Source organism: Musa acuminata, chromosome BXJ2-6, assembly GCF_036884655.1.
Source record: "Musa acuminata AAA Group cultivar baxijiao chromosome BXJ2-6, Cavendish_Baxijiao_AAA, whole genome shotgun sequence".
Lineage (NCBI taxonomy): Eukaryota > Viridiplantae > Streptophyta > Magnoliopsida > Zingiberales > Musaceae > Musa > Musa acuminata.
In genome coordinates this window covers 12,664,825-12,686,387 of record NC_088343.1, presented here as the reverse complement: position 1 = coordinate 12,686,387, position 21,563 = coordinate 12,664,825, and the positions used below count along the sequence as shown (strand labels likewise).

General features: G+C 39.2%; 3 protein-coding genes and 1 non-coding gene across 5 annotated transcripts; 2 read left to right on the top strand and 2 right to left on the bottom strand.

The window, feature by feature from the left end:
* Positions 1-784: 784 nt before the first annotated feature.
* LOC135614934 (calcium-dependent protein kinase 2-like) lies at positions 785-5,730 on the bottom strand. Its single transcript, XM_065112823.1, has 8 exons — positions 4,974-5,730; positions 3,583-3,726; positions 3,350-3,502; positions 2,601-2,716; positions 1,844-2,011; positions 1,600-1,727; positions 1,385-1,484; positions 785-1,284 (listed from the first exon to the last, which is right to left on the bottom strand). The coding sequence occupies exons 1-8, from the start codon at positions 5,599-5,601 to the stop codon at positions 1,192-1,194; spliced, it is 1,530 nt and encodes a 509-aa protein (XP_064968895.1). The 5' UTR covers positions 5,602-5,730; the 3' UTR covers positions 785-1,191.
* Positions 5,731-5,999: 269 nt separating this feature from the next.
* On the bottom strand, positions 6,000-6,072 carry TRNAA-CGC (transfer RNA alanine (anticodon CGC)). The gene has a single exon. It is a non-coding gene; the product is annotated as a tRNA-Ala (tRNA).
* Positions 6,073-8,329: 2,257 nt separating this feature from the next.
* Positions 8,330-12,714, top strand: LOC103987944 (calmodulin). The gene is made up of 2 exons (XM_009406419.3): positions 8,330-8,627; positions 12,070-12,714. The coding sequence occupies exons 1-2, from the start codon at positions 8,552-8,554 to the stop codon at positions 12,441-12,443; spliced, it is 450 nt and encodes a 149-aa protein (XP_009404694.1). The 5' UTR covers positions 8,330-8,551; the 3' UTR covers positions 12,444-12,714.
* Positions 12,715-17,146: 4,432 nt separating this feature from the next.
* Positions 17,147-19,513, top strand: LOC103987942 (F-box protein At4g18380). Of its 2 annotated transcripts, none has more exons than XM_009406417.3 (2): positions 17,147-17,587; positions 17,914-19,513. In XM_009406417.3, the coding sequence occupies exon 2, from the start codon at positions 17,990-17,992 to the stop codon at positions 19,142-19,144; it is 1,155 nt and encodes a 384-aa protein (XP_009404692.2). In that variant the 5' UTR covers positions 17,147-17,587; positions 17,914-17,989; the 3' UTR covers positions 19,145-19,513. The 2 variants fall into 2 exon arrangements, with proteins under 2 accessions (XP_009404692.2, XP_018683421.2); XM_018827876.2 differs by having other exon boundaries at positions 17,261-17,587; positions 17,693-19,513.
* Positions 19,514-21,563: the final 2,050 nt, after the last annotated feature.

Here is a 21,563-nt window from a genome sequence, read left to right as displayed (position 1 = left end):
AGAACACCAACAAAACCACCCAAAGAAATGGAACACAAGTGCAGCAAATTAAACGATGCAGTCATGCAGGTAGTAAGAAATATCTGAATCATCCTCAGACATCCGTATGAGTTCCTTCCTCATATCAATCTGGAAGAAAGTGACAATTTTGGGTCTCAAGGAATAAGACGTTCGATTGTGAGTGCAATGAATGAGTTGCCTACTAATTTACCAAGTTAAACACAGGAAACAAGGAGGACCTGGACAGGAGGCGTGGGCGAGAGAGATCGCAGGGGAACGAGGAGGAAGGAAACGAGGTGGTGGGCGAGAAGAAGGCATAGATGGAGAAGCGGAGGATCGGAGCCTTCAGCTGTTCGATGTAATGCTTCACCCACCCACCGTTTCCGATTTGCGCTCTCGTCTTATGCACGTCGGTACAACGCACAGTGTGAGAACCAAATCCAGCTAGAGTCAACGGTAAACCGGAGGTCGAAGTCAACGTTGCCGAAGTAGTGTGTTCTAATCACTAGTCAACGAGACTCTAATTACGTTTCACTTCTGTTTCCCACTTCTTGGAGATTTTTTGGCAAAGGATAAACGTTGTTGACGAGATATCATCCTAAGATCCTAAAGTAATCTAAAATAGCTAACATCTTCAATTGTATCTGCCAAAAGATTTTGCTTGCTCCAAGAAGCACATCACGATTTTGACTTTTACAGAAGGTTGAAAATAGAAAGATCAACATGCAATTCATATCTCCAACCTTTTCAAAAGGTGTGACAAGCTATAGTCGTAGACAAACCATACAAATTTAAAGTTATGATTGATATAAATTGAAGCTGAGCTTCCCATTATAAGATCCATTTACAGTTCAGATAAATGAGATTACTGAAACATTCTTTTTTTTTTCTCTGTGAGTTCCATTATATAACATGACTTTGCCTGACAAAAGTGAGGTGGAAAAAAACCAGCACTTTTGGGCTATATCTGCAATTATGGTTGGTTACTTCCTTGGTTTCGCCATCTCAATCAATATTTCTACATGGATTCCATGAATAGCTTCTTCCGTTAGGTAGATTTTGGATGTTCCATTTCATGATTGCCTGCTTCCCTTCTGGATGTGCTTTCAAACACTTTACCCACAATGCCAAGACATGGAGGATATCAGTACCATGTTCTCTCATCAGCATTCATCCCCCTTCCCTTTTGTGTCAAATGAATACATCCCTTCTCTTCTTTGGGTTGGGTTCAGGGTTCCCCTTTCGCATCATCGCCACAAACTCATCGTAGTTGATTCTTCCATCCTGTGTATAACAAGTGAAATGTATTAGTCTCTTCCACCGTGAAACAGCTATCGCAAAAGCCACTTGGTTGTTGCCATGTCAGGTCTGCAGTAATACTTACATTGTCGGCATCAGCTTCAGCGATGATATCCTTAATTTCCTGCCCGTCATACATTCCCTTCTCTTTGAGAGCTTGTTCAAGTTCCTCCCTTGTGATGTAACTGAAGTGAAAGCAGAAGAAAGCAATTACAGAAGTTCAATACAAACTGCTATGTCATCTAAAAGATTATTTTGTTATCAACAACTTGTGTTTGCCTCCAGGCTTGTTCGAATTACCCGCTATTATCTTTATCGAAGTACTGGAATGCCTTGTAGAGGTGCTCCTCTCTATCCATCCTGTTCATGTGCACTGTGGCTGTAATAAATTCATCATAGTCAATAGTTCCATTGCCATCTGCATCAGCCTATGTCAATGCAACATCATTATTCACAAAAGTAAAAGAGAAGAGAGAAAACATTAGATTCCTTCCTTGTGGATGCACTTTTGGCCAATAAGATAACAAATATATTTGCCGCTTACTGCTTCCAGTAACTGTTTGACTTCGTCTTCAGATAATTTTGTTCCTTGCTTCGTAAGACCTTCTTTCAACTCTTCGACAGTGATGGTTCCACTATTGTCCGAGTCCATGTTCTTGAACATCTCTTTTAACCCTTTGATCTCTTCCTCTGATAAGCACCCTGCTATTATCTATACATCACAAAGGAAACGAGTAGGAGTACATGAAAAGGGTACAAATACTTGATTATGAATACCTAGCAATTTGCCTTCTAAATGTCCTATACTCTTCATACTTCTAGGAGACTGTTTAAGTTTACTAAGCCTGTTATGCCTTGGCACATCAGAAAGCAAAATTTGTTGCGACATTTGAACTAAGGTTCAAAACAAAGAGATACCCTTTAGGATATCATGATAAAAGAATTTGAATTCACCATCAGATCCAAGTTTAAATTGTCATGGCTATTAGGTCACTCATTGTACCATGATTTATTCAGTTTGATATGGTGCAACAACAAAATTAGTCTTCAGCATTAAAAAATTTCCATCATCAAAGGGTCGTAGCAATGAAATTTCTTCTATCACCAAAGGCTACTTTTAGTGATGGAAGTGGTGTTTCCAGTCACGGTTATGTTTTAGCAACATGAAACATATTCTACAGCTATATCTTGATGAAGTGGGAAGAAAAATAGCCATCCTGGTACTTTCTGTGGCTATAAACTTGCTCCCTGAAATAGTAATCATCTAGTCAGTATTATGTGCATGTAAAGCAAGGAACTACCTTCAGAGCAGCTTTCTTGAACTGGTTCATTGCTCTAAAATGCTTAAGCCTGTTGAAAACAGCACTGTCAAGTGGTGTATCAGGTGCTTCTCCATCTTCTTTGATCCAAGGATGGTCTGCAATGCAACATTCACATAGTCAAAAGATTCATACCTGCAAACAAATATGAACTATTATAATACATTAAAAAGGAACATGTTGTGCCCCTTCTAGCCCATCATTACTGTCACATTGGGAGAGTCTCATCTAATTAGGATATAGAATCAAAAGGAAAATGTCCAACTGAAAATGAATATGTTTCAAAAGTCAGATTTTTCAGGCAACTAAGATGTTCACTATTTGCACAGGGAAGATGCTAATAAGGCATTGTAAATCACAAGTTACATAATAAATAACTTTGACGAGGTAAAAGGTTTACCCTCAAGAATAAAAGAGGTAAAAACCAAAAAATAAGCAGAGTATGCTTGGGTACTTTTATAACATGCAAACCTAACACAGAATGCATAAAGATTTAAGTGAAATAACCTTTTAAGTCAAAACTTCAGTGTTGTTGGAAACAACATAATATTGTTCTATAATTATGGTTGCAAAGTGACACACTTCACATGCCACAACTGACATATGTCAATAACAAGTGGGAAGAAAAAATAATTTGTATTTTCAAATTTCAATGATCATGCCCTAAGTTTCATGTAAAACCAATAATTTAGAAAAGCAATGTTTCGATATAAAAAAAGAAGTTATATTACTAAGAACTTGAAATGCTGTTAGCCTCTCTGTGGGATCCAAATTTAGCATCTTTCTCACTAGATCCTTGGCACCAGGTGAGATATTGGGCCATGGATCACTTGTGAAATCAATCTGTCCTCGTAGAATAGCTTCAAAGATCCCATGTTCTGATTCTGTAAGAATGAAAACTGTGAGAGATATTATCCTTTTTCATAACGTTTCATAATATGAACAAAGTAATATACAGCATTACCAGCCCAAAAGGGGGGCCCGCCACATAGAAGAATATACAGCATAACCCCAGTGCTCCAAATGTCTGCTTCTGGTCCATATTTCTTTTTGAGGACTTCAGGTGCAATGTAATATGCGCTGCCAACAATATCTTTGAACACTTCACCTGTTCGTGAGAGAGACTTTCAGATGCAAACATATGATTCCGCAATTAGGACAAGCTTAAATAACAACATAAGCAAAATACTGAAGTTGTAGCCTTCAGATGAAGAAATACTGTTACAGAGATCAGACAAGCGTCTTGCAGAGTATAATTCTAAAGATACTTGAGAACCATTATAAGCAACACCCAGCATACATCTTTTCTGCTTATAATATGAATGCCTCAACTTTGTAGGACTTTGTTGACCTAAAGTTATTACCTAGCATAGATATTAGTGCCTTCAAAAGGTCATCACTAAAATTTAAAAAAAATTGGGGGCTTATTTTGCTTAGTTATTCAGGTCAACAGCATAAGCAGCATATGGTGATTAATCTTTTTCTAACAAAGCAACACATGGTATGATAAATTGGAGTTTACAGAAAACAGCATTCCAGAATTTATTGAAAAGATTCCAATATCAGGATGAGTCACTCATCTTTACTTGAGGAAGGAACTGATGCTACATGCATGCACGACTTTTGCCCATCTGAATTCCTACAGCATACCAGTAAATGTGACTGCCTAGAAGAGCCAGATCAACCGATGCATAATAAGTTGTTACTGCAATGAATTATAGATATTCCAGATGAGAATGCCAATGTTTGTATGCAATCTTGCCAGAATGCAACTCATTGTTCATGCAGTTGTTCAGGCTTGGACACTTTCTTTTAGGAAATCAGGAAATTTGGGATTGCAATTGTTAAGGTTTCTCTTAACAGTGATTGAAGTATGTGAAATGGATCAAACTCAAAGCAAGGGAAGCAAGTAGTTTCTAACATAGAAGTCAATACACATTTGCTTGTAGAACCGAGTATTAGAATGGTAAGTTTTCGGAGTTCAAGATAGACTGATTTATGAGACTGTCAGGTCGCTTGTGGAGAATGTTTAAAAAGCTAGATTTAATTGTGACGGTCTCAGAAGAATTGTTGCAAACAATTGGAAGGCAAGAGCATTAGGTATACAGCATAAGAAAATTTTAAACAAATTTTTTTGCTTCTAAATTTAAATGAGTTGAATGGATGTTTTGAGAAAAAGCAAGGCATCCCTGGCCCTGTTTTTTTTCGGTTCATTACTTGATATTTAGTTTCCTCTATGATTAACCATGGATATTGTGATCTTTGATGGCGTTGCAGCGGATGTCTAAGAGAAAAAATAGGATGAAATGAGAGAAAAGAGAGGAAAAGAGATATGCATGAGAAACACCACCGGACCTTCCTTGAAGAAGACGGAGAGTCCAAAGTCCGTAGCCTTGAGCGGCGCATCCTCGTCCTCGTTCAACAACAGAAAGTTCTCTGGCTTGAGGTCTCTATGAATCACCCCCAGGGAATGGCACGTGTGGACTACCTGCACGATCGTCCGCAGCAGCGCCGCGGCCGCCCGCTCCGTGTAGTGTCCCCTCGTGATGATCCGGTCAAATAGCTCCCCTCCGGCGCACAGCTCCATGACGAGGTGCACCGAGTGCTTGTCCTCGTAAGCCCCCTTCAGATCGACGATGTTGGGCTGTCCCGACAGGTGGTACATGATCTGCACCTCCCTCCTCACGTCCTCGATGTCCTCCTTGGTCCGGAGCTTCCGCTTGGCGATGGTCTTGCAGGCAAGCTCCTCACCGGTGGCCTTGTGGGTGCAGCGGTGCGTCACGCCGAACTGGCCCCGCCCGAGCTCCTTCCCGATGGAGTACATGGTCCGGATGTCTTCCATGGGGCGACCGAGCACCGGGCCGATGGGGCCGGTCTTGGCGGGCGGAGGGGAGGGGGAGACAGGGACGACGGAGGCAGGGTTGGAGGCGCCATCGGTGGTGGAAGGGCTGGGAGTTTCTTCCTTGTTGAAGCAATTGCCCATGGCGGGATGGAGGTGGGTCGGAAGGGAGGGGAGAGGAGGGCACGGGGACGGAGCGGGAGGGGCGGAAAGAAGGCGGTTTGCGTGCGTGAAGATTATGAGGAGGGGGTAAAGGGATGGATGACAAGGGAAGGTGAGGAGAGATTGGCGGGAATTGATTGTTCTGTTGTGTCTATTTATAGGGATTCCTTTTGTTCGATTCGAAAGGATTTAATTAATTGCTTGCTGTTAAAGGTTAAGATTGTTGGGGTTTGACTAACTGTTGACTTTATAGCACTAATAATTTCGTATAAACTGGGCTTTACAGCACTAATCATTCGGGTTGGTTCCAAAAATATTGCATAGAGACATTAATTAAGTAGGGAAACTCTTCAACCAAAAAATAAATAAGTAGAAAATAATGGAGGTGCGGGGAATCGAACCCCGTGCCTCTCGCATGCGAAGCGAGCGCTCTACCATATGAGCTACACCCCCGAGTTGATTAAGTGTTCTTATTGATTCTATTTTAAGTAAATATGAGCTAACCAGATTTACTTATCTTCTATCGGTTAGTAATTAAAATGAAGAGATTGATAAATACATTATTTATATAAATTAAACGATTAAAATTGAGAAAGACAATGTGATGATGGACTACATTTTAGATTAATAAAAAAGTAAAAAAATAAAATTATTAGACAAGGATATTTTATGAATAATAAATATGTAAAAGATTTATATAGTTGAGATAAGAATATTAAGATGAAGACAAGTTATATCTAAATATTATAAATAGATACATATATTTTAAAATTTAACTAAATATATTATTTTTTACAAATCTATCACAAAAGGAATACATATAGTCAATCTAAAATAATTAATTTGTTATCATAAATTATTATGACTACTACAAAACTAATAGTTTTAACTTCATAAGGTCATTTAATCTCACATTGGTTAAAGAATATGAGAACCAAAGGGCTCATAAGTCTGTCATGTCTCCTTTACCCTTAGTGGTTTTTTTCAGAGCTCACATGCTCGTAAAGGGTAAAATCATACAAGTACGTCCATTGCTCAAAGTCGATAATTCCTCGCAAGCCAATGGGCCGCACCAATGACCGACCAATCATTTGATAAGACCATTTAGTCCTATATTGATTGAGGAGTATGGGGTCTCCTTTTTAGAGCTCACATCGAAAGGACACCAAATGGTCCCTTATCACAACTCCTCCCATAAGATTATGTAATAATAAAATATGATGACTCTTTTTAGAGCTCACATGCTCCGAAAGGGCAAAATCGTATAGGTATGCCATCTGCCCATCGCCCAAAGCGAATAATTCCTTGCGAACCTACGGACCGTACCAATGATTGGCCAACCAAATGGTCCCTTATCAGATTTGTGTTAAAAGGAGGGCCCTCGGTCTGCACCTCGACCGAGCTACGGGAGGGAGCACTGACAAAACCATTTAGTCCTACATTGATTGAGGAGTATGAAGTCTCCTTTTTAGAGCTCACATACTCCAAAAGAGTATCAAATGGTCCCTTATCACAACTCCACTCACAAGATTATGTAATAATAATAAAACATGATGTTCATCTTATTCATGAATTTATTTTATTCATGCACTTAATAACTTTATTATTTGTGTATATAATGAAGTTTTTGATAAACCGTTAGCAGAAAGGAGAATAGGGTTCATATCGTGTCAGTTGACGGTAGCATAAAGTTCATTCAAGATGGTGGGGCTTTTACTTGGACGTTGGGAAAGGGGAGTACGAGATAGATCAAAACCGAAACCTCTTTAGAGGCTCTTTTTAGAGTTCACATGCTCCGAAAGGGTAAAATCGTACAGATACGCCCATCGTTCAAATCGAACAATTCCTTGTGAGCCTACGGGCTACACCCATGACCGCCTAATCAAATAGTCATTTATCAGATTGGCGTTAAAAGGAGGACCCTTGGCCTGTACCTCGACCGAGCTACGGGAGGAAGCATTGATAAGACCATTTAGTTCTACATTGATTGATGAGCATCAAATGGTCCCTTATCACAATTCCACCTATATGTAATAATAATAAAACATGATGTTCATCTTATTCATGAAAATTATTTTATTCATGCACTTAATAGCTTTATTATTTATGTTGTTGTATATAACGAAGTTTTTGACGAACCGTTAGCGAAAAGGAGAATAACATTCATTTTGTGTCAGTTGACGGTAGCATAAAGTCCGTTCAAGATGGTGGGGCCTTTACTTGGACGTCGGGGAAGGGGAGAGCGAGGTAAACCAAAATCGAAACCTCCTTAGAGGCTCTTTTTAGAGCTCACATGCTCTGAAAGGGTAAAATCGTATAGGTACGCCCATCGTCCAAAGCGGACAATTCCTCGTAAGCCTACGGGTCGCACCCATGATTGACCAACCAAATGGTCCCTTATCATATTGGCGTTAAAAGGAGGGCTCTCGGCTTACACCTCGGGCGAGCTACGGGAGGGAGCACTGATAAGACCATTTAGTCCTGAAAAGTATGAGAGTTTTTTTTCATAGCTCAAAGGACATCATATGGTCCCTTATCACAACTCCCCACAAGATTATGTAATAATAATAAAACATATGTTCATCTTATTCATGAAATTATTTTATTCATGCACTTAATAGCTTTATTATTTGTGCTGTTGTATATAACGGAGTTTTTGACGAACCGTTAGCGGAAAGGAGAATAGGGTTCGTTTCGTGTCAGATGACGGTAGCGTGAAGTCCGTTCAAGACGGTGGGGCCTTTACTTGGACGCCGGGGAAGGGGAGAGCGAGGTAGACCAAAACCGAAACCTCCTCCGAACTCGAGGGCAGAAGCGCTCGAGGCCTTTCCCTCTTCTCTCTCCATCTTGATATCGATCGCTTCTTCGTCCCACCAAGAGATCTCTCCATCTCGATCTCTGTTGAGGTCGATCGTTGCTGGGTGGAGGAGCCATGGCGGAGCAGCTCACCGACGAGCAGATCTCCGAGTTCAAGGAGGCCTTCAGCTTGTTCGACAAAGATGGCGATGGTCAGACCCATTTTTCGATCCCTTGATTCCTTTCAATCATTTTCTTTATCGATTCGAGAGTTCTTGGGATCGAATCTTGCTTGCCGATCCAGGGTTTTGTCTGTCGAAATCTTCGTTTTTGATTGATGATTTTCTTTTCTCTTTTTCTGGTATCTTGGGATGTGGATCCTTGAAGCTTTTGTTGTGTTTTGGATTGCTCGATCGGTTCGCTTTGATCTTTTGTGTTGTGATCCGTGTTTCAGAATGTCTTATATGGGTATCTTTCCTGTCGTAGATAGATATGGCTAGGTTGTTTAAGATGCAATCGAGTTAAACCTTAGAGGACCTTCCTCTCCTTTTGATTTGAACATTTTTTTTAATTTGGTATATTTCAGCTATAGTTACGCTAGGTGTTCATGCATTAATTCCTGATCGATTTCGATCTCATCAAGATCAGGTTTCGTGGGTGACCGCTCTCTTCTTGTTGTGTGGTGGACTATGTTGATGGTTATGTCTTTGCATTCGCTGTCACAGTACATATCTAATGGACACTATTAACTTTTTAATAAACGATAGGATCCATGTGGCTGTTTGATCTCCTCTTGCATCTTTGTTTAATTTGGCGTAAACCATAGTCGTATAATAGGGAAAATATGAAGTGTGGACGATTGACATGGCCGTCCGGATAAACTCGTCCACTCGTCATATGGTTGCCATTTGGTGGCATTTGCTCAGATGAGTGACTGATACGCTTGACTTTACGTTTTTCACATGTCAATGATGTGAAATTACTTTTTGTCCGGAACATATACTTGGCCATATTGTGGGAGGCATGCGTTGTCACTCTTTTGGATTATTGGATATATGTCAAAGAGGGTCTATTCACAGAATATGATAAGGGTTCAATAGTTATTAGACTTCATGCCCGGACCAAATAATTTACCATTATTTTTATGTGCAAACTGTTTAGAGGAATACATGTGTCTCATGTTGCATATGTTGAATTTATTTATACTTACAGCACCACACCTAACCTTTGCATTTCACTAATTCACCCGTTTACAACACAATTCGACATTACATTTTAGTTATTTATCCCTTTGGTTCTTACAGCAATTAAAAGCTTATAACCCTCTGCATACAACATAGGAATTCATTTAGAACCCTCACAAGTGCAAGTGCAGCCTAACCTTATTAGATTAAGAGATTATATTGGTTATTCAGAGATTGGCAAAAGATAAGAGTTCCACCCTACTGGGTTTTGCAGAAGTTGGCAGAAGAGATCATCATGCAGAGTTGTCGATGATAAGAGCTTTTGTAGCAGTAGAAATAATAGAGTCAGTGGTGTCTGGTATATTACATGTGTATCATGCCTAGCTATGCAGGTTAGCATGTGCGCATTATGACCCAGCACGCAATGACGTGCGCATATCATGCTAGTTATCTTCCATGCCAGACCAACAGATGATCAATCAGTTTCTCAACAAATCCTGATAAAATGACTAGTAGACACTGGTTTCTTGGTGGAAGTAGTGATTTCTGTTTTTTCTATGATGCTTGTAACTTTCAACATGTTTTTTCTCTTTTAACAAGTGATTCATGATAGAAATGTTAGTAGATCTTCTTTTTGCCTTTTCCCCCCCATAACCATTTAGTAAACAGGTAAACTAATTTTTAATAGTTGTAAAGTAGGACTTGGTGCAACTGATAGTCTTATCCGGAAGATATGAAATATCTACTTGCCTTGCACAACACACACTGGATTTCCTTTCCTGTTTTCTCTTCTGGAAGGATGTTATAAACCAACAAATTGGTTAGCTAAGTTTGGGAGGCTACCACTTGTGACTGGCCATGTCCTTCCTGCATGTCTGTCTCAAATTTTGTCATTCAATATTCTAGGGATGCTTTGTATGAGGAAGCATAATTAGTTTTCTTTTCTTTCTTAAAAACATAATGGAAGAGACAAATTGTAATCATGTCTTTTGCAACCATCTGATCAGGATCATCTGGTTATGTTATATGAAACAAAAACCAAAGGCCACACAAATATTTTGGTATTATCATCAAGGTTGTTTTCAAATTCCAAGTAATATTTATTACTGAGGTAGTCCATGTAGCGTACGTTCCTTATGTTGGGATATGCAATTAATTACTTTTTTGTTACCAGATAAACACATGTAGAAATTCTCACTGATGAACATGCTAGATTTTGTAGTGTACTGCCTGTTAGAAAATATGTGCTTGTGCACAGGAATATATGGAAATCTCACAGCTTTCACCATGAGCCATACTCCAGGTGGCATCATTGTCAGTGATCAGATTTATCTTCATATTTGTTGAACCATTGCAACTCTTCCTTTTTGTCTACTTTTTCTAATGAAGGATGGCTGTTATTCAACTTATTTAACTTGTGGCTTAGCAAGCTGAAAGTAAAAGTTTATCCTTGATTAGGAATATTACTTATGATACTTTGTTCTTGACATGAAATTGTGAAACTTATCATTGATGGGTTTGATTAATCTTTATTGTAAGTTAGAGAAAATTACTTCTGGTAGTTTCTTCATGACCTGAAAATTTCTGAAACTTTTCATTGATTTTGTCATAGGTTTTTCATATAAATATGGATTCAATAGTACTCAATAATTTGAATTGTATTTTCAGGAGAATTATGAGGCGTACCATCAATATCCGCGTATTCGTTTGACTAAGCTGTGTTAGTTTTGATGAAAGAATCATTAGAAATGAATTCTAGGTGAAATAAGTGGGTTTCTATGGTGAGGCAGATATGTAGAGAGAGTGGCTCATGGACTCAATGATGATAATTATAAGCAGTAGTTTTTTTGTTTAATCCTTATGATTCATTGGATCGTTGCTTTTTGTCAAATCAGTGTAATCCATTGGATTTTTGTCAGGAGCATCTCTCGGTAGACTTTTCAACACTCTAGCAGATGTTGTTTTTAAACATCTATTGCATGTCACATGTAGCTGTTGTTTGGGAGTATAGTCCAATGTCACGTACGACTAGTGATGTACTAGGGAGAAATATTCTAAACAACTTTTTTGTTTCCTTAGAGTTTTCATGGATGAATGAATGTTGGTTTGTATTATTAAAAGAAACGTGAAGAACATCATTTGCTAGGCTTGATCACTCCACATCCAAAGGAAAAATATCTGCACTCTTAAAGCTTGACCTTGCCTTTCAATTATCTACCTCAAAGTTACACTTGTGCTTTCAAAAATTGTTAAACTACTAGTTTAGTATTATAATAATGCTATTCCTTTTTATTGACATGCAAGTTTCCAGTTCCCCGTGAACGATGTATGCTAGTTTGGATGGAACAAGGGTAGATCTTTGAGTAACTTGCCCTTAAAATTGAAACCCAAAAGAATGTTTGGAATTATCAAGTTCACTCTTCATGTGGATACTTTAACATAGCATCTTTTTTTGCTGGAATTTAAATAGGTTGCATTACAACTAAGGAGCTGGGAACTGTGATGCGTTCTCTGGGCCAGAATCCTACCGAAGCTGAGCTACAGGACATGATCAATGAGGTTGATGCAGACGGCAATGGTACAATTGACTTCCCGGAATTCCTCAACTTAATGGCTCGCAAGATGAAGGATACTGACTCAGAGGAGGAGCTGAAAGAGGCCTTCCGAGTATTTGACAAGGATCAGAATGGTTTCATCTCCGCTGCAGAACTCCGTCATGTCATGACTAACCTTGGTGAGAAGCTGACTGATGAGGAGGTTGATGAGATGATTCGAGAGGCTGATGTTGATGGTGATGGTCAGATCAACTATGACGAATTTGTTAAAGTCATGATGGCAAAGTGAATCCCACAAGATAAGATAAATGTTGGGAAAAAATCATTGCACACTAGTAGGAAAACCTTCTCTTATATATTCTCCTATCTCTTGTGGTGGTTGTGCCTTGTTAGACTATGTCTTTTCTTGTTTCTGTTGATTTGTCTCTTTATTCCAGAATTCTCAGGTCTCACTTGCATCTCTATGAAGACCAATATGTACTGATTGTCTCCATCTCATCATATTCTAAACGATTCACCCTAAAAAGCATTGAAGATGTTCTGCTTTAATTTTTCATCAAGCCTTGGCTTCTTATATGCAAATTCATTTTCACTTGCTATCATATTTATTTATCAAACTGCTGCCTTGTGATGGTTGTTTTAGTCATAGCACTTAAAAATCTTTGCAATTAGATGGACTATCTTAAACCTCCATAGTTTCTCGTTAATTCTGCCAGCTACTGGAGGTAATGCTGCAAAGACTGCAGCTGGATTTTACCAGGTATTATGTATGCTTCATTATTTATATTGGTGGATTCTATATGTCTGCTCATCTTGTCACATATCAATTGGTTTAACTGCTTTCTATTCCATCATTTGAAGCAGGGTCTGAAGTTCTAACCTGAAATTATGGTCCAGATGGGCATTTCTGTGTTTTTTGAGCATGGACTGAGGAGCATAGCTAGGTTGCATTTGGTCAGTTCAATTTCGCTCATATGGTTCTGTTTCCTTTTCTAGTAATTGGATTCTCCTCCTCACTATAATGGTACCAAAAGTTCTCATAAATAGTCTGCAGAAACATAAGCAAATAATTAACCAGATAAAAGTTGAAGAACCGGAAAAATGTAATAGTGCTAAATGGGGATTATAAGGAAAATAAAATGCTTAAATGGTCAATTAGAAGCACACCACTAACTGCTAATGTATGAATAACTAGGGAGGCAGAGTTAGAAAGTTACACAATGCAATTAATTCAATAAATAATTTTTAATACCAAATTTTGCATAATGATGCATATCTGCATACATAAACATGGCACTTATAGTCTCATAAAAATCAGCCCAATGGTCTGTGTCCATGGCTTTGGAACTCTGAACGAGAGATGGAATGCTGTCAGCCCACCAACAAAAAGTATACCTTATGAGAACAAGTGGTGAGACTTGGCCTCTCATGGACTTCCAGACAGAATCATGATACTTACTCCTTTCTCTAAGAATGTTTAGCCATGAGAAGGTGAAGACATATATACAAAGCTGCTCAAAGAGAAGTCTCTTGTGTTTGAAAGACCCAAATACGACTGAACAATACAAGAATTCCAACAACTCTACAATTCCTTTATGTTTGGTGAAAACAAACTGGCAGATACAATCTTATCTTTGCCAGTTCAAAAGGTATAGGAGCACTGTAACTTGGGCAGATGTTTGGCCAGGCATTTCAATGGGCCTGGTGAATTGTTCTTGGTTACTGAAGCATTCACTCCTGTATTTGGATTGCTCGACTTGCATCAATGTTTGTTTCCCTTCATAGTGTTTTTAATTCAACAGAAGTCCCCTGGATAATGGAAAGATAGGAAACAGTTTGTTTCTGGAGCCCTTCGATCATGTTGCTGTATGGGAATTATCTTTTCTTACATGCTTTTGATGTCTCAGTTATCTTCACTACCTCTACCCAACTCAGGATGAAAAGTTACAGCAAGATTTTCAAGGATGATAGATACGAATTATCTGTGGCTCTGCTCTTCATTAATCAATGTCTGTTTCTGGAGATGGATGTATGAGCAGCTGCCTTTTGCATTTTTAGATGCTTTGGACTGCCCTCTATATCACTCAACTGGCATTTTCTTCCCAATTGCTTATCAAAGTTCAAATTTTTGTTTGTAGATTTCTATATTTTCATACATGAGGAATGGTTGTTTCCTACCCATTTGATTTCTTGGATCTCAAGTCATCTGTCTCAAACTGCTTAGAATTCTGTTGATCATATTCGAACTATGCTAACTCATTTTAGATATGTTGTGGAAATTGATTTGGACACATTTGCAAATGCAATTTGAAGCCTGCTTTTGAGAAAATTTGCTTCTCGACTGACTATTTACTTATTTATTTGTTGCCTATATCAGTAGTGAGAAAATTTATATGACAATGACCATGTTTCTTTCTGACAAAAATGAAATTGCAGCTGGATCCTTCAAGCATTTCTTGTAAGCCAGAACTTGCTAACTTCTTACCATCCTTGGTTTTTGCCTGTGGTTGATCAAGATTTTTCCTTTTTCCACAAGGTAAACACCAGCCTAGATTGTCTGTTTCTTCTTCCACTATATTCTCTTGTCCTTGAACAAAGCAGTGCAGCTAATGCTTTTCCAAAGTATCACATTATTTTAACTGTGGCTCTTCTGGAAGCAGCAATCTTTTCTTAACCTACAAGATGAGAGGACACCGAAAGCATGTGAGCACTTGCTTTTATTTCCACAAAGAAGGCACTGATAGGAAGTTGGTGACAATGCTAAGGGACATCATAGTAAGAAGAGTGTGAGATGCAAGCCTGAGCTTTCTCTTTCCAACTGCTCTGGCATTATTCACTGAGATGCTTCTGCTTGACAGCATCGTGATCTTTACATGAGTATGTCCGAGTTCTGGACAGCCTTATTTCTCACAACCAATTCAAACTTCCCCTTCTTTTTCTCAAGTGAAAGTTCAGAAAAGTGGAAAGCGACCACCACTTAGCCAGCAACAATGCTTCCAGGACCAGAATTTGATGAGATTCCCTCCCTGACACTTGCAACCAAGCTGCACTGATGCTGATTAGGTTGGTGATAAGGATGTGTGTTCGAACTGCAAAGCTAGTTGGTTGTTTCTGACATGCTCAAACAAGAGCAACTCAGCTTGCTGATCTGGATGGTAGTTGGATCAATGTCGTTGATCAACCGCCTATTTGGATTCATCCTTGCCAGGACACAATTCTTGTGCAAAGCTTTAATTGCAGACCGTATATCTTTCCTGTGGGCATCAGTTGCTATCATCTTGACAATCATCTCTGTCTTCATCCTTCCTGAATTATTGTGTTATTCATGAAGATGCCCAGAATTTGACTTGATCATGTGGAACATTTTAGCTCAGATAAAAGTTCTCATCCTTCCTGAGTTTAACTGTTTCTTTTATTTGGTGCAGTAATTACAGAGTTCATGGTGAGCAGAGGCAATAACTTGGAAGATGTGATGGTTTAACCTTGTCCATCTGCAAACAAGTAGTTTTAGATATGAAGCAAGGACACAGAAATCTCTGTGCTTTTGTTGTGGGTAAGCATAAACTACAAGCCTTCACTTTTCTTATTTCATCTACTTAGGCTCAGAGTTTTTTGGCTTTCAATTTGAAATCTTACAAAGTATGATGATCTCTTTAAATTTCTCAAGTCTTTTATGTACATTGAAAGGCAAAAAAAAAAAAAGGTTTCCCAACTCCTAGGCAGCCTACTCATACAAGCTGCATGTTAGTAAATATTATCTCATGCATTGTAGGTCATCTACCTGATGCTTGGTAGTAATGCTAAACCACTTCAAGGCCTCAATTTCAGAACCAGCTACTTGATCTAACCCCCTTGGGTTTACTTAAATCTCCACAGAAATCAAAAGCTTATCTTGCATCATTGGATAGGTTAGATTTGAATTTGCTGTCTCTGGACAAGACCCAGATAGTCCCCAGGTGGCAAAGTCATTTGTCTAAACATGAGGAGCACCATTTCGACACATCTGTCCTACAGATTTACCAAGGGAGACTGGTGATAATTTTCAAAGGAGATTTAGCACATCTTATCCCTGTTATAATATGATCTCACAATTTAGACTTGTGTAGGTATACATACATCAATCATCCTTCAAAAGTTAGGTTCTAGCTAGCTAATCAGGGGGTGGTGTACACAAGAATCTAACAATTGAGAGTTTGCATATCTGGAAAAAAGAGATGTATGCTAGAATCTTTATCAGGAAAATACAAGATGCTCAATATAAAATGCTCAGGGTTTTTCATGCACACAACAAACCCATGGATAAGTTGCAGAGTTTTGTGTTTCCAGAATGGAGAGAATGAAAAGGAGCTGATAAATAATGTGCTGTTTATATTTGTAGAGTGGAGAATATTTATTACCATATATGAGGATGGATCTTGATACAATGTTAAGGTCCTCCATCACATTAAAGATCAAAATTGGAGGCAAAGAAATTGTGCCTCCCAAGTATAGAAGAAAGGCCATGCATATTGATTCTTTTGGGATTCTATTATTTTTTATTTTTATTATTTTTGATATATTATTTCTAATGATTGACATTGTAATCATATAGATTTTGCTATAGAAATGCAAGTCTAAAAATTGGAGAAATAATTTACCTTCACAAAATATTTGTCATATTTTAAAATAATAAATAATTCAATTTGATAGTTCTCAACCTTATAATAATGTTGAACATAATGTTGCTAGAAATTATAGTATATAACTCTTTGGATTGTACAAGGATTATGTCTATTTAGGTTTTTATGATGCAATTTTTGTAGGATTATAGATGTATTTTAAGGAGATTTTAGTGATGCGATATATAAAAAAATTCCAAAAGGTTATAATAGAAATTATAAATAATAATTTAAATATATTAATTTAACCAAAACTATTATTCTATATAGAGCTTAATGATAAAAATATTAGATTTAAGGATAGTGAAATTAAAGATATATATCGATTCGTTACAGCGTGACATAACAGTCCGCGTTATCGATTCGATGGGACAGCAGCGGCTCAAAATATCTTACCAGGTTCGGTGCGCCGTTACGCTCGGTCGTCGCGCCGTTAACTTGTCTTCGTCATGTTCCGTATCCTCTGGTATAACGAAAACCTGCGGCCCGGTGAACCCCGAGAGATCCATAAATGTCGAGCACTTCCTCCTCCCCCGAGCCCTACTCCGTTCATCGAAATCCCGTGATCGATCCCTAGATTCGCCTCGTGTTGCTTCTGCTACTCTCCGAGATCTGCCTTCTCGCGGATCAGGTTGAGATTTGGCTTCGTTCGAGTCAGTCGAAGCTCGGCGAAGCTGCGTGGTTTCGGATCCTTGGGGAAGTGGTTTTGCGGACAAAGATTGGACTTTCGTGGGAGTTGGGAGCTTCCGAGGTTGCACCCGTCGGCGATTTTGAGGTAATTTCTGTTGCACTTTAAGCCATGTTTCTTTTGTCTGCTCTTCTTGGATTTCGAGCTAGTGGCCAATCGTCTATCTAATGTTGGTCTATTCGGTTCAAAAAGATTTGAACTCGTCATCAAGGAATGATGCGAGTTTGTTTTCTGGAGCTTGTTTTCCTTCCAAAACTCTTGATTTCGAGGTTCGGCGTCCAAGGTTGAAATTTTCCGTTGGTCACCGTTCCTGAGAAGGGCTTCCTTTTAACCTGCTAGCGTTGAGAAAAAAAGGTTCGTTTTGGGCGTTGAAATCGATCACAATTATGGGATTCTTATCTTTTGTTATGCAGATCATTAGATCGGTGCATTCCTTCCTTTGTCCCGGTGGAAAAAAGATCTCAGCTTGCTTTCGTCGTCAATGTAACCATGACATTTGAGTTGAACAGGAGGAAATCCATCAGAGGATCTTTGTTCGCGAGCGTCCAAAGAGAGTGCTTGATTGCCCAACAAGGGAACATGCAGTCCAAATCCCGAATCCATGCAGACCCCTCCCTCTACCAGGACCACTTCGATCAAATTCCAGACTCCCTTGTCCTCCTCATCTTCAACAAGGTCGCCGATATCCGGTCCCTCGGCCGCTGCTTGGCCGTGTCAAAACGCTTCAACATCCTGGTCCCCCAGGTTCACGACGTGTATGTTAGGATCGACCGAGATGTGTCGGTGGATGGTGACGCCGAGGAGGCGTTGACCCTGTCTTCCCCTAAACCTCGAAACCTCCTTGCACATCTCTTGAAGCTCATGCTGTTCGCTATTCTCAAGCCCTTTCAACACCTCCAGAACTTTACTGCCGGGCATAAGCCTCTTTTGCCGCATCTCTCCCGTCACTCCCCTGCGCAAGTCCTCAAGAAGTTCACCCATGTCCGCAACCTGAGGATCGAGCTCCCTGCTGGCGACGTCGGAACGGAAGATGGCGTCTTCTTGAAGTGGAGAGCGGAGTTCGGAAGCACCCTTCAGAACTGTGTGATATTGGGTGGGACCAAGATGGATCGCAGGCCTTCTTCCGCCAATCTGGAGGGGTCAGTGGAAGACACTGGGAGCATACCGGAGCCGTTCTATACGAATGGAGGTCTGAAGTTGCGGGTTGTTTGGACTATCAGCTCCTTGATTGCTGCTTCCACAAGGCACTATCTTCTCCGACAGATAATTAGGGATCACCCCACGTTGAGAAGTGTGGTCTTGACGGACGCCGATGGCCAGGGAACATTGACCATGGGAGCGGAGCAGCTGAAAGAGTTCAGAGAGAAGCCATTGGCAGCCTCTGCATCATCAAATAGGACTCAGGTGCCTGCATCAAACATGAAGCTGAGATACACTCCATACTTGGAGCTGCCCGAGGGAATGGCATTGCAGGGAGCCACGCTGGTGGCTATCAAGCCCGCAGAAGAGGGCACCAGCAGCGGCAATTGTAGCAGGAAGGACGCTGAGGCATTTGTTTGTGGGGCATTTGACGGGCCATTTCAGGCTGCAGCGAAGGCACTACTGAAGAGACGAACTTATCTCTTGGAGATGAATGGTTTTTGAATCAATTCGGCCTCTCGCCTTCGTTCTCTTCCTATGGCTCGCGGTGGTTCGTTTTGTTTGTTTATGTGGAACCAGTTGCAGAGTGCCATTTCCTCAGGAACAGAGGCATCAGCATTTGCAGTAGCCATCCAATTTTCCTCCATTCCTGCATTCCTGTACAGTAAGAATGTTTTGATTTACTGATCTACATGTTATAGTGCATAAAATGGAGTACCAGTCATGAATTCTCATCTCAATGCTGAGCATGTTGTGTTTTGGGCTGTACTAATGTGTTGCCCCCACAAAGTTTCAGTATCAGTTGTGTACTATAGAGTGAGAGTATGACTTATCACCCACCTCTGCATAATATCTAAGGCTCTTTTAACTGCTCCTGTTTCTTGTCATATAATTTCAAACCTCACTGTGACATCTCAAGGGAAAAACACACTCGAAGAAGAACACTACTACCAATACTTGTTTTCATTGTATATTTTCTTTCTGTTTTATCTTGGAATGGCACATATCATTGTGAAACAATCTCTCAGCTCTTTTGTACATCTACCTTCTACTAAGAAATTTTAACAGCTTCAGCTTGATGTGCTTTTGTTTTGTTAGAGCTAAATATTGTTCTTCCTGCTCCATCTGCTTGAGCTGTGATATCTGCTATTCCTCTTGTGTCTTAGGTGCTTGCTCTGTTCTTGTCATCAATACATTTCAATCTCTCTATTCCTAACCTGGTAAATATGCACCTTAGAACAGACATGTTTTGTTTTCTTCCTTCATTTCACTCGAAATTTTCTTCTTCTTTTGTTCTTATTTCAACATCATGGGTTTGTAGGCTCATTCCAAGCAGCTTCCCACCTCACTCTGCACCAGATCTAAAATCTTGTAGATGAGCATATAATTTGTTGTGGCTTTTGTTTTCAGAGTTTGACAACCTAAACAATCTGTGGACAGCAAAAACATGGTTTGGTTACAACAATGTGACTTGTTAGATGCTTCTTGGTGAAAGGACTAGGAATATTACTATACTATGTGCATTAAATACATAATGAAATCAATCTTATGTAGCATTTGGTAAGATGTAACCCTGGATGCCACAAAGACACTGTACAGAGTTGACTTACTAACAATTGTACTACTTTTTTTATGAGTTCAGATACAGGTTTCAAGCTTCTACTTGCAGTCAGGTGCTGACTATATGTGAGGATGACATGGTAACAATATAATAGTACAGTTGTTTGCAACTGCTACTGCACTGATGTGCATAATGATCTCACATGATAATGTCACTAATGCCTCAATTCACTAATGCATGACAATGTCTGAGCTTTTGTGGTCACTCTGGTCTGCTTCACAGAGAGAGAGAGAGAGAGAGAGAGAGAGAGAGAGAGAGAGAGAGAGATGGTGTGAAGAAAGTCCACATCAGTGAATCAATAAGATGGTCTTATGAATAGTGATTGACCAGAGTAAAGTTAAGATGGCATGAACTTGATTCAATTAGCCTGCAGTTAAATATTTGTGGATATAAACTTAATTATGTCCACTTAAATTGTCATCTCAAAATGAATCTGAGTTAGGTTGACCCAATAAATCCATATGGAGAATTTGAGGCTTATGCATGATCACAAGAAGCCATCATATACTCCAACTCAATTAGCTCTCATACTCTGACAATGTTATTAGAAGATGGCATGATCAATGTTAATCAAGCCCCAATTCTTTTGTTTAATCCTTCATAAGTATTTCAATTAAATCATATCGAGACTTGCTAAAAAAAAAATTATTGTAGGATGTAAATGTGAATGTATAGAGTTCAATTGTAAGGAGAGTGAGTGATAAAATGATTAACATTAGAGGTGTAAAAATAAATTGAAAAAGAATTAAAATACTCTTAATTTAACTAAAGTTATGTCTTAGCTCAATAAAATAGTTGAGTTATCATATCATGATGATCTCTCCCTCCTCTATCACCATGAGAGAAGAGAGAGGAGCATTAGGATAACATACAGACAGAAGTAGCAGCTTAAAGAGGCTGCTGTTGTAATGACATATCTAAGCTAAATGTAATGCCACTCTTAACAATAACTTGAAAAATGAGATCACCATAAATATGTAAAAAAAAAAAATCACACCTTATTTTCATGTTAATATTTCTTTTGGTCATCAATTTCATATCGGATTATTCCTGATTCGAACTTTTCGACGCTTAATTTAGGTTTTAGTTGTGATTCGAGAGATTCAATGGTATGTTTATCTAATAGTAGAGTCCAAAGATTGTGAATACTTTCAAAGTGACATCATTTGTTATTAATATGCCAATAACAGTTTTCTCCATAATATTTATTTAGCATTTGTTGCTGCAAAAGATGATCCACGGGGAAGCTGTTAATTCAAGGTTATCAAACTCGCGATCTGGGCCGTAGGTTCGTGCGATCAT

Excerpts from the sequence above, each read along its gene's own strand:
- LOC135614934 (XM_065112823.1), bottom strand. The coding sequence starts at position 5,601 with ATGGGCAATTGCTTCAACAAGGAAGAAACTCCCAGCCCTTCCACCACC. Across the intron at positions 1,728-1,843 it reads TCAAACAGTTACTGGAAGCA|GCTGATGCAGATGGCAATGG; the intron begins GTAAGCGGCAAA and ends GCATTGACATAG. Across the intron at positions 1,485-1,599 it reads TTCGATAAAGATAATAGCGG|TTACATCACAAGGGAGGAAC; the intron begins GTAATTCGAACA and ends CTTTCACTTCAG.
- LOC103987944 (XM_009406419.3), top strand. The coding sequence starts at position 8,552 with ATGGCGGAGCAGCTCACCGACGAGCAGATCTCCGAGTTCAAGGAGGCC. Across the intron at positions 8,628-12,069 it reads GTTCGACAAAGATGGCGATG|GTTGCATTACAACTAAGGAG; the intron begins GTCAGACCCATT and ends GAATTTAAATAG.
- LOC103987942 (XM_009406417.3), top strand. The coding sequence starts at position 17,990 with ATGACATTTGAGTTGAACAGGAGGAAATCCATCAGAGGATCTTTGTTC.